Source organism: Meriones unguiculatus, chromosome 10 (genome assembly GCF_030254825.1).
Source record: "Meriones unguiculatus strain TT.TT164.6M chromosome 10, Bangor_MerUng_6.1, whole genome shotgun sequence".
Lineage (NCBI taxonomy): Eukaryota > Metazoa > Chordata > Mammalia > Rodentia > Muridae > Meriones > Meriones unguiculatus.
In genome coordinates, this window is record NC_083358.1 from 117,583,419 (window position 1) to 117,596,204 (window position 12,786).

At 42.8% G+C, this 12,786-nt stretch overlaps 1 protein-coding gene across 3 annotated transcripts in view; it reads left to right on the top strand.

The window, feature by feature from the left end:
- Positions 1–1,411: 1,411 nt before the first annotated feature.
- Ttc29 (tetratricopeptide repeat domain 29) overlaps positions 1,412–12,786 on the top strand; it is a 187,679-nt gene continuing 176,304 nt past the window's right edge. For all 3 annotated transcript variants that reach the window (XM_060393192.1, XM_060393193.1, XM_021649657.2), the window contains exons 1-3: positions 1,412–1,567; positions 6,944–7,041; positions 8,842–8,925. In XM_060393192.1, the coding sequence (XP_060249175.1) occupies positions 6,950–7,041; positions 8,842–8,925 (176 nt within the window). In that variant the 5' untranslated portion in view covers positions 1,412–1,567; positions 6,944–6,949. The remainder of the gene's footprint in view (positions 1,568–6,943; positions 7,042–8,841; positions 8,926–12,786) is intronic.

Here is a 12,786-nt window from a genome sequence, read left to right on the forward strand (position 1 = left end):
ACACATGGAGCTCACACTTTCAGGGAACGTTGGCTAATAGAATAAAACATCTCTAAGTGAAGGAATAAAGAGAGATTAATTTTGTGTGGATAAAGACAAGCATGTCCTCAAGTCCCCCAGCGCTTCCGGAAGGACCCACAGAAAAGGAACAGCTGAAGTCAGCACCTTTCACGTGGAAGAAACTGTTTCCTCTTTATTTTCTCATTAGTCAGTTTGATTTTTCTATCATTTGCAAAGCTCTCTGAGAGCATTTTCTTTCTCTAAAGAAGCTCATGCTCAGTAGAAGGATGAGTCATAGAATTCCGTTTGAGCTAGGATGGCAAGCTGGGGGCATAAATCCAGACACACATTTATTCCAGGCAGGCACCTCCAGCTTTACCTGTAGGAAGACAGTAAACAGAACTCACAAATCTCCCGTGCGGAAAATCAGCACAGAGCAGAGTCTGGGAGACATTTCACACGAGTGGGGCAAATGGAGTCAGGATAAGGTGCTTCTGAATTCGTGAGTGCAGATGAGGGCTTCCAGGTGTGGACGGGAGGCGGCACTGGATACCAGTAGCCATAGTGGCCAACTGAATGTTCACGACCAACAGCCGAATGAGTGCTCTAATCTTAATTGTTGGAGACAATGCAGTGGTTTGTTACAGAAAATCAGATGTGGGGATGGAAAAGTAGTTATGGTGGTATGCTTATACTCTAGATAGACTCGATGTATGATTGGCTAAGTGACGTTAAAGTGACGTAGTGATTGGTGGCTGACTCATCTGAAGTGTGACAATAAGCAATCAATGAGGCTTTGCTTCCCAGGGTGGTTTTATGGGAGAAGCAATAAGCGACAGCTCCATTCTATAGATGAGAGAAGGAACAAGAAAGCTCACTTTTCTGCGTGCGTACAAGTGTCAGAAAAGACAGAAGGATGGGCAGAAATGAAAGAGGATGACCTGTTAGGGAAAAATCATACTCCTGAGTTTTCAGAAGTGGGACACAAGAACAGAGTAATTCTAAGAGACCTTGGACTTTTTAACACAAAGTCGGGTTCTGTTTCTAGAAACAGGTTTGGCAGTCTTTTCTGCGGATGTGACCCCAGGAGGCTGAGGTCAATGGTTTATTTCGATGGGTGGTCAGATCAAGTTCATGGGAATCTTGGGTGCCAGTCTGTGGGTTTAGCATCAATCTCGTGGACAAAAGAGAAATACTAAAAAAGACTGGAGAAAAAGAGGTGCCCCAAAAGAAGCAACTCGGGGACAGTCTCAAATTGAAAAGGCCCTTCCACTATGGGAATGTCCATAGAGGACGGGGATCCTCCTTCATTAACAAGCTCCCCACCCCCACCACCGCCAAGCACCGCCTCCGTGCTATCCAATCCCAAAGCCCATTTTAGCCTAACTCCGCCCCCATAGGTCCCGCCGCTCCCCTGTGTTTCCCTGGAGACGCTTTCCGCTTCCCCTTCTGCTCCTAGCCAGGCCAACTTCCCTGGAAAGAGAAGCCCGCCGGCGCCCAGCACCCGCCGCCTGAAGCACCTAAGACAGGGGACACAGCGCCACAGTCCCAGAACCGGTTTTCTGAGGTTTGTGGGGCAAGCCTGGGGACAAGAGAGTGGGCCGCTCTTCCTTCCCCGGACCCCCTCCTCCTATTACTGGGCCCCCAGCTTCCGTAGAGAAAAGACACGTTCTATTCATCTCCCGATCAACCCCTCTCTCTAGAGGATGAGAAGGTGCTCTTAGTCTGAGACCAGCTGGTCCGCTAAGAAAAACAAACAGATCTGAGCATAGGCACACCCGGCCTGTTCAGAGGTGGATGGAAGGCATTCTCCCTTCTCAGCTGTCATTAGAAACAGCTTGGTCTCACTAAAGTAAGAGGAAAGCACTGACTCTCCTGAACCACGTCTGAGTTGGACACACATGTTTCAGGTGTTTGGGGACATTTTGCTGAAATAGTGATTAGGTTCATAGTGTCTAATTGGGACAATTCACTTTTTAGTTCATTTAAATATATGCTCGGTACTTAATACTTCTGAATGAGTCTTGTTTCTTTACTTGGGGAGCACAGAGGAATTATTTTGCTGAGTAATTTTTAGCTTTTTCTCTTTTCTTTGCTGTTGCATTTTGCTTAATGGTTTTTGAGACTGGCACCTGAGAGCCTAAAACAATCAGTTGACTGCAAATGTGAGTGGGATGAAATATGTCCTACCTTCCAAGGCTATCTCTCCTTACGTTTTGATTGAATCACTAACGTATGTCACGTGGTGGGAAATGCTTGATTACTATTTCACAACCTATCCAGTTGTCCATCGCAAAGTGCTAGGCGTGTCCAAATTTTTAAACTTATTTGTGTGAACTTGCTTTTTGCTCTTGTAAAGAGTATAATTTACTAAATGTATCTTGTAGTTTCCTTCATCTTTTGTAGCTAAAGAATTCTTATATAAAAAGTTCCAAATCTTAAGAATGACTTTATGTCATTGGTGGAAACGCTGTGTTTATTTTGACTTCTCCTGGTGATAAATAGTAAATTTGTTTGCTGGGTTTGTTGGCTTGCTTTCTCTCATCTCAGTTTTCACTGTACAGTGATTGGACCTGGAAAGAGTCATGAAGACACAGTCCTTCCTTAAGCCACCTGTGTGGAGGATACAGTCATCTGCCCTCCTTTGTGATTCCTGTTGGGGAGATTTCAAGGGGGCGTGTCCAAAGGAAGACTCTTTGAAGAGTTTCACTTGGGAGCCAGAAATTTAAACTCCCACTATGGGACCCATTTAGCCTGACCCAGCACTCTCAAACCTTTATCCTCTGCTTCTCCATTCTCATTTGTCTTTGTATGTGGGGGCCAAACTCAAAGGCTGTAAGAGCAGTTGATATGAGTGCCAACCAGCAGATCAAAGAATATGCCAAATCTTTTCTGAATACCAACTGAGGAATGGCTCCAGGCAGCCTTTTGATCTTCGACTCAGCCCCTGTGGTGTCACACGGAACACTGCCCATTCGCTGGCACTAGAGGGGAGGGGGGAATGCCCCTGGGTCCTCCAATGCTTCAGCCTGGGTTCCAGGGACTAGGTACACTTTGGTACCCGCCTGAGAGGTACCCTCCTTCTCCCTTACCTGAGAAATTGTCTTCCTGTGGCTTTCTTCTGTGGAAATGAGTTGGGGTAGAGCCTCATGGCCAAGCGTTTGGGTGTGGCTTCCATTTTTGCTGCTGACCAAGGTCAGATAGTACACAACAGGAATGGCCTAAATTCCTCATTGCTGGATTGAGGTTAGAGCACTAGGGCTGGGAATGATGGCAAAATGGCTCATGTTACAGCAAACAAGAGGCTTTTGTCACTCTCCAAACAGAACAAACTGCTAGCTCCCTACACGCACTGGCATTTCCCCCCACACACACACACACTTCTGTTCTCCCCAGCTGCTGTTCCTTGTGAGAATGCAGCTACATCCTTCTTTAATAAAAACATACGCAAAACCAAACTTATAAGGCAGGAAAGGGAGGACAGTTACTTGGGAAATTTGGTGCAGGATCACACCGAATATTTCATATCTTTCAAGCCTGATATGAAGCATGTAATTCAAACTATACGCTATTTATTGTATCACTAGATGAAATGGTGACCACACATGGATTACAGGAAACAAAATACCTTCGCCTAGCAATCGTAGGTGTGGTAAGACTAGTTTAGAGCCAAGGAGAGCCTGCTAGACATCACCCTAATGCTTAGCTTCTCTTTTCCACTGCAGATGTGTGAGTGACGTTTTCCCAACATGCAGTTAATAACTTTTCCCCCACTTCATAATTCAGCTCTGACCACCCCTCATTCAGAGGTTGTGCCTTGAGGCTTGCCAGCAGGGCTTGCGATACTTACATTAAACTAGATTTAAGAGTAAAGGTGTTCCTGCTGCTCGTGTTCTCAGATCAGAGGAGAGCAAAATGAAGGAACTGGCAGCTGAAACTTTAATGGTGGGAAACGCTGACTTAGAATTTGAAAAAAAAAAATCACAGTTGATCCGTGTGACAAAGAAGACACATTCTTTTCCATGTATATCATTTGCATTTGATTTCATTATATGCTTACATTTTCTGGAAAAATTCAGCTAACCAGCTTGTTTCTGTGTAGCATGCTTGAAGTCCCACTTTGAGGGGTCGCAAGGATATATGTTCCTTGGTGGGGTACACTGGCCCCGCTGGAGCTTCTGGACACTGCTCCATCGATTGCACATAGCCACATCTGCCTAGCATTTGAAAAGCTCCTTGGTGAATCTTTTAAAAAGCCTCTGCAACTGTGCGCATTTCCTGTCTCCAGTGCCCAACCTATCATGCCCTGGAAAGCAGAATGGGGCCTCAGGATATGCTGAGGACATGGTGGCTATTGTATTTATTCCCCATAGAAATCTGCCAGGGACAAATAGGTAGGGTCGTTCATATGTACTCTGTAACACTGAACTCTCTGGAGTAGAGAGTCTGGAGTGAGATTCTGGAAGTTGGGTTTGGGGAGCTTTTCGGTGTTCCTTCAAGCACGTCCGTGTCCGTGAGGTTGTCCTCTCTTAGTCAAAACTTCTTAACGCATCTAATGTTTAACGCTTTGATTGAATAAATTCATTAAGTCCAGGTAAACCAAATGGTTGCTATGGATTTGACTGAAAAGAAAATCAGATCTATTAAAGTTAATAGAGAGTTAAGTCATTATATGATGAGGTTATCCATTGTAACACCAACCACTTCTGTTGTTTATTCTGCAGAAAACAAACAAACAAACAAACAAAACCTTTCTGTTTAGACTGTGTGTTTTAACTGCCTGACTATGCACAGGCTATAAATGCACATGGTTCATGTTGTTAATCGTAGCTGCATAAACAGGGTGATGGGAGTCTAGTCTCTCAAAAATAAATTGCTAATCTGTATTCAAATTCTCTCTTTAATTATGAAAACATGTTTTAGTCCAATATGATAGTCTTTGGGAAACATGAGACCACCCCTATCAATACTGACTTTCACACGACTTCCCCTCAAGATTTTAGTGTTTCCTCACCCCTGTACCAGTCCCACCGTGCCGTGACGCTGTAGCCTTCGCTGTCTATAGGTTCATCTTCCAGCTTAGGTCTGATTACATCTCCCAGCTCCACTTCCTCCCACCCACTCTCCTGCCAGATTCACAGCTGCCTCTCTAGGAGCCTTCTGCATCCTGACATTCCTTTCTCTGTGAGGTAAACTTGGAAGCCATGGTAAACCTTTCAAAGTGAAGCTAAGATTGTGTCACCCCAAAAGGAACCAGGGTGGGCCCTGTATCTGGAGGACCTACAGTAGGAGGAGTGGCCACGTCATTTTCATGTCAACGGGGGGGGGTCCTACAGCAACATCAAGACTCTGGTTCCTAGTTTTAACTTCTTTGCCTTCGCACCTTCTCAGCACCCACTATTGCTTAGCCTTTGTGTTGTTTTCCGATGAAGTCTGTTTTTTTAATCACCCTATACTGTTTATCTTGCTTATGTAACCTCTCTCTACCCTTCTCAGTTAACCACTCCCATAATAGAAATTTCATGAGGTCAGAAATCTTTCTCTTTTGCTGGATGTTGAGTCTTCGGCACCTCGGACGGTGTCCCTCACACAATCTGTTGAATATTCAGGGCCTAAGGTGAAGGTTTTACTACAGCTTACAGAGGTACAAAATGATGGTGAGAATCGATTGGAAACTTAGAAGCAGCCTTTCAGGTGGCTGAAAAAGTGTTGGAGTCAAAGCTGGTGCACACAGTAGTGATGACATCGGGAGCATTTGGTGGAAGGTGGACTCTTGCAGCTGAGAGCCTTGTCAGACCCTTTCTCCTGTAGGACCTCTGGATACCAGGATCCACCTGGCTTTCTCTGGGGACAAGATTTAAAGGACTTGACTGACTTTCCTTTCTCAATGCTCACAACTGTGGCACAATGAACAATAAATAAATAAATAAATAAATAAATAAATAAATGGCTGCTATCATCTCTCCTACTGAGCATCCTGCTCTTGAAGTATGACTAGGGCAGTCTCTGTCAGGTGGATGGTTCTGTATTCACATGCCCTGTACCTGGACAGACCTATTAGTACAGGAAAGTAGGCCCTAGCCTAAGAGGGACTCAACTTCTTGACATTTCATTGAGGTACTTGCCTCTGGAGCCCCGTGTTGGCCCTGAGCAATCCTGAGGCTGCTATGCAATGAGAAAACCCAATCTACCGGACACACTACATGTGTGTGCTCTGGAAGACAGCTATGCTGGGGGGGGGGAACAGCTGATAGCCCGATAGCCCGTGGTATCAGTGGAGGTGAGTGGAGGTGAGTCCTGTCCCTAGTTGGGTTACTTAAGCTTCTGAGCTTACAGAAGAGGTCCCAGTCATTAAGCGTCAGAGTAAAGCTGCCCCTTTGCGCCCTATCCAAATTCTTGACACATATAAGGAGTGAGGAAAAGTTGTTTTAAACAATTTTTAAAACCAATACATTTTGACATGATTTGCTCCATTACATGTTTTGGCTATCTTCCTCCTCAGAGAGGCTGCCTCCTTCCTGAGTATCACTCTTAGCATCTATCATTATGAGAAAATCCTTTATTTGTGAGTGTTAAGGTTTCTAGGAAAAAAGCAAAGTATGATATATTTTCAATCATTTTTTATAACAGGAAAGCAAACCATGAATCCTGAAAACCCACAGCTAGTCAGAGAGACTGCATTCTTACATTGCAACCATGTCCCTTAACAGAACTATTAACAGAGTTGAACCATCATTGCATTTAGTGGATTTTTTCCTAAGCCACTCTGCAGTAGAGATAGACAGTTGTCCAAAAGACAGACAGTAGACGAGATGAGAGACGCAGCCGCAGAATAGAGACACCTCATCTCAGACAACACAGAGTACATTGCTAAGGATGTTATCTTCAAGTAGTCTTTGACGACTTCACCTTTTAAACAGCCATTTCTGCTTATATTTTGCAGTCTCCAATGACCACCCTTCCCCCACTTCCTGTGACTCGCACAACGCTTGCAGCCTTAGCCAAGAAGAAGCTGCCATGCTCTAAAGGAAAAATCCCAAGGTATAGTCCTTGCTTCATGTTTCTTTTCCCCCAGGGTACAGTCGTGTCAAAAAAAAAAAAAAAAAAAAAAAAAAGAATAATAACATTTTTATGGTCAAATATTCTGATTCCCTGCTTTGAAATGCTTCCTGAGCCTCAATCAAGTATAACCAATATATTTATTTTCCAAGCTGGTGGTCACTTGAGTGTTTTATTTCCTATGAAATTATTTTATATTTTTTACATAGTTTCAAGATGTCTTCTTTTTCAGATAGGCACAGAGAGGATAAAGCAGGAGCTTTAGGACAGAAACATATGGGCTTTTAGTTCACAGAGTGTCAAATACTGACTTCTGTTTTGGAGGGCTGTGCTACTCCTAGTCGGGTAGGTTGGCAGACAAGATGTAGTATGAAATGACATTGGGATCTGAAAATTCACCCCTACATGCTGCTGATGATGAAGGGCTACCACGCTACTGGAGCTGTCATAAAATCCAGAATAAGAAACTGATGCATTTATCATATTTATGCATATTGACAGATACCAAGATACTTTGAAGTTGCCATTTGTTAGTGTATTGGCCATTAGAATATTTGTACTACTTTTTACTAGAAATCATTTGCATATGTATGTTTGGCTATTTTCTTTTTGTGCATTTGTGCCAATTCCTGCACGGTATAATGATTACATTATTACAAGACTTAATTGTTCTTGTCTCTCATCTTTAGTGTTTCTTGGAAAGACCAAAGCCCCTGGACCAAAGGAAATACATAACAAAACTGACATGGATATTCTTAGCTGAGAAATTTTTAATAAGTGCATGGTTTGTGCATATGCACACAAACATGTGTACGTTCTTTAAGTTTTGAAATAGTTACAAAATCTGAAAAGCTTGTTCTGTCTGGCTTTTTGCAGTGACTAAGATTACATATTTTTTTCAAAGTGAGCAATAAACACAAGTGATTGTCACTTCCCAAAGAGCAGATGGATTTTTGAAAAGAATCTTATTAAACAAAATATGTTTATTGTTACTGTTTAGGGAAGTAATATGTTTACAAACATTCTTTATTAAGTATTCTATATGTAAAACATAACTTTAGGGATGTTTAATGCCATACACACAGCGTTCTGGACACTTGAGCTGTATTTATTTTTACAAATACAGAGAATGTTAATACGAACGTATTTTTCAATAAAGTCTGTTTTAAATTTTCTGCATCCTGACTCTCAACAACTTGACATGTGTGTGATTTAAGGATAAAAACACCCAAGCAGGTTTATAGTGGGGCATGACGGGCACACCTCTGAGCGAGCTCCGCTCAGGAGGAGGCAGCAGCAGGGAGACAGGGCTGGATGCAGCTGCAAAACAACATTTGTCCGAAAAACAAGACAAACAGAACAATTGGGGAAAAAAATAAAACTTTTCAATCAGAGTTCCTTGGCAAAGTTTGGAGCAAACATGTTTAACACATGTGAATCAAGCAGTTGTTCTTGACTCGAGGCCCTATACCAAAGAAAATAGCAAGAGTCGCTCTGCAGCAGCCAGCGGTGGGAGGGGGCCCTGTGAGCCCTGAGAGAAAACGGCGCTGCTCCAGCATGGGAGCTGTGGCTGATGTGCCTCCTTTCCTCGCTGGATCCGTTCTTCCCCATCTTCCCTATCTGCAGTTATTTGGAAATTATTCAAGCCACTTAAGGCTACAGCTCACCGCAGACGCTTCCCCATCTACCAAACATGGCTTCTCTCCTGGTAGCTTTTTGTGTATTTGGAAGCTTCTCACACTTCTCAAACAGTACCTTACTGTTTCTCTCTATTCCACTTAGGGCTCAGCTGCTCAAAGAAAAAGATGACATAGATAATTACGTGGAGCAGAATTTCAAAGGCCTGTCGAAGGAGGAGGTCGCCGCGTAAGTATGACCTCTTAACAGCGCTTTAATATAAAGTTTGTTTCTTTTGTCTGGATTCTTCCTTGGAATTTCAATTTTTCTTGCAGTAAACTTTTTTCCACTGGAACATGGCATTTAAAAATTAAAACTGATATTAAATAGTGATAAGTCACGTCTATTGATCTTACACACATCAAAGTCTTTAATTTTTGGCTCTCAAAATTCTTATATTTATCAAGATATTATACTAGCACACTTGCAATATTGAGTCAAGTCTGAGCCATTAATTGCTTATTAATCTCCATTTTAGTGAATATTGCCTCTGTGGGGAAGAAAAGGCTTCTCAGAGAAAAATATTTTTTCTTAGTGATTAAAACAATGAAAAAAATAACTCTTCATAGAATATTTTGTTCTGTGTTTAAGAACCCTTAAAACCATCAGTGAATATCAGTTTATTGTTAAATGTAAAATTACTTCAAAGTTGTCTGGATTTATTCTTTTAATGGACAGTTTAAACACTGCTGTTTCCTCGATAAGTACAGTCTAATCTGTGGGACCAGTCTGAAAATAATCCATGTGTGTTAGAGGACTAGAGAGAAATTTTAAAGAACAGCTGGTGAGGTTTATGGTTGCTCACGCATAGTCTTTAGGCACAAGCCCTGAAAAGTGGCATCTTGAAGGATGCCTAGGATTCCACTAGCAGCTTGCTTAATGCTAATCCAGTCAAGAAATGTGCTTGATGATGTTTTTTATCATAGGTTGCATTCACTGTAGAATTTGAAGTCTCTTTTAATGTATTTCATTGTGTTTGATTTTATCTTTGTCAATGTGTGTATTTCACAGGCAAACAAAATAGTTCATCTTGTCAATAGCTCCAGAATAGAATGATGAGACTTTAGAATAATCTGGATGGGAGTATGGCTCAGTTCAGTTGACAGAGTGCTTGCCAGCACGCACACACGAAGCCCTGGGTTCAATCCCAAGACAACACTAAGGCACGGTGGATGACACATGCCTGTAACTCCCAGCACTCACGGGACAAAAGCAGGAGGATCAGCAGTTCGAGTTCATTCTTTGTTACATAAAGATCTGGAGGATTTCCCGGGCTACCTTGAGGCCCTATCTTTAAAAATTATAATAATTAATGTTACTTATTTCTACAAAGTTGTTCTAAAGAAAGTCATGTGCAGTTGGATGTTTGATTAAGTGTTATTTGGACTGATAACTCATTAACTTGACATGGCAATCTGATGGGTAAAATGAAAGGTTGTTACTGTATGATAGTGTGGCCACTAATTATAAGAAACACGTGTGAGTGGTGTTCTCATTCTAACTTAAATATAATAATTATATCCAATAGCTCAGTTGCTTTTAAGTGTTAATAATTAGATATATGCTTTGTCAAAGCCAATAACCTAGAAATTCTGTGCACCTAAGCACTCAGTTCTGACCGTTCAGTCCAAGAGAGGGCGAGATGGGCTGTTTATGACGCTTCTCTAATTACAGTAACAATATTATTTTTCCACTAACTACATCAGCAAACTGATTTCACGTTCATCACTGTGTTACAGAAAACAGTCTTTCTTTCTCTGAGTCTTTCATTCTCCTTAGAGCAGACCCTGCGTGCAACTCAAGAGCCCAGCGCTCACCTGGACAGGAGCCTTTCTGTGAGGCCCAGCTGCAGACACGGGCATCAGGAGAGCTTGTGTGCAACTGGCTACTATGCTCTTGATGATACTCATTCTAGATTGCACCCTAGACAAACTAATTGAATAACACATAAAGGAGAAAATTGATGAATGATTTCAGCGTCTCCCAGAAATGCCCAGCAGGTGCCAAGAAGAATTGTGCATATTCTATTAGCTAGGGAATTGCTGCATAAAACGTTTTATTAGCCATTCAACTCTAAAAAGATAAATCGGTCAACATGCACTAAGTATTTACCTCGTATCTAATAGGAGATTTTTCACACTGGAAGAGACAGTGGCGCTTTACTGTGAGATGCTTGACCCCATCCAAAGCCTTAGCGTGTATCTGAGACAGTAAGACCCATGCGCAAAAGACAGGTGGACTGGATGAGTGCTGCTGCACTGTGAAGCGCAGCCTAGAGGCCAGGGCTAAAGCAGAAAAGACAGAGATGGTGGATGAAACTTGTCAAGGTTAGCACAGTAAAGGGATGTAACCAGCAAGTCACTGACAACCAGCATGCAGGGCTCGGTATTCAGTGACTCAAAAATCCAGTCTTCAAGCAGGTAGAACGCCATGTAAGATGTGCCTCAAACACTCCTCTCTGCTGCCTTGTTCTTTCTCAGGATGCTCAAATATGTGTATATACTCACTGAGACATTTAATACACACTAGATTTACTATCTCACAATATGCTTGCGCTCTTTGTCTTGTCTCCAAATGACCTCTTTTATTTATTTGTTTGTTTGTTTGTTTATTACAGTTTAGTACTTGTATCCCAGCTGTAGCCCCTTCCCTTGTCCCCTCCCAATCCCATTCTCCCTCCCTTTTCTCCTATGCCACCACCCCACAGTCCACTGTTAGGGGAGGTCCTCCTACCCTTCCATCTGACCCTAGCCTATCAGGTCTCATCAGGACTGGCTGCATTGTCTTCTTCTGTGGCCTGGTAAGGCTGTTCCCCCGTTAGAGGGAGGTGATCAAAGAGCCAGCCACTGAGTTTATGTCAGAGACAGCCCCTGTTCCTCTTACTGGAGAACTCTCCTGAACATTGAGCTGCCATGGGCTATATCTGTGCAGGGGTTCTAGGTTATCTCCATGCATGGTCCTTGGTTGGAGTATCAGTCTCAGAAAAGACCCCTGTGCTCAGATATTTTGGTCCTGTTGCTCTCCTTATGAGGCTGCTGTCCCCTCCAGGTCTTTCTATCTCTCTCTTCTTTCATAAGATTCCCTGCAATAGCACAGGCCCTACGAGCAACAATCAATAAATGGGACCTCATGAAACTGAAAAGCTTCTGTAAAGCAAAGGATGCTGTCATCAGAGCAAAACAACAGCCTACAGACTGGGAAAGGATCTTCACCAATCTTATATCTGACAGAGGGCTAATATCCAGAATATATAAAGTAGTCAAGAGGTTAAATAACAACAAATAAAGTAATCCAATTTAAAAATGGGGTACAGAGCTAAACAGATAATTCTCAATAGAGGAATTTCGAATGGCAGAGAAACACTTAAAGAAATGCTCAACATTCCTAATCACCAGGGAAATGAAAATCAAAACGACCCTGAGATTTCACCTTACACCCATCAGAATGGCTAAGATCAAAAACTCAAGTGACAATACATGCTGGAGAGGATGTGGAGAAAGGGGAATCCTCCTCCATTGCTGGTGGGAATGTAAACTTGTACAACCACTCTTTAAATCAATCTGGTGCTTTCTCAGACAATTAGGAATAGCGCTTCCCCAAGATCCAGCCATACCACTACTGGGCATATATCCAAAAGATGCTCAAGTGCACAACAAGGACATTTGCTCAACCATGTTCATAGCGGCTTTATTTGTAATAGCCAGAAGCTGGAAACAATCCAAATGACCTCTTCTCAGATGCCTCCATATATAGCAGCTATTTGCATGTAAAGGCATACAGCGTGACTTTCCTGATCGCAGCGGGTGGGGAGGTCCTACATTTGTTCTAAGTCCTTCTCCTTCCAGCTGGCTCTCTTACCTCCCTCCTTCAGGTGCACACCACCAAGTTGCCCCCCACCCAATCAACAGCACTAGGTTTAAACCCCCGTTAGTCCCTCTGGTCCTCTTAAGCCCCACAGTGCTGTCTCACACACCCCTCCCCACCTCGCAGCAAGCAGAGCACCGTGTTAATATTTTCCAGTGCCTCTGCCTTGGCTATCATTAGGACATC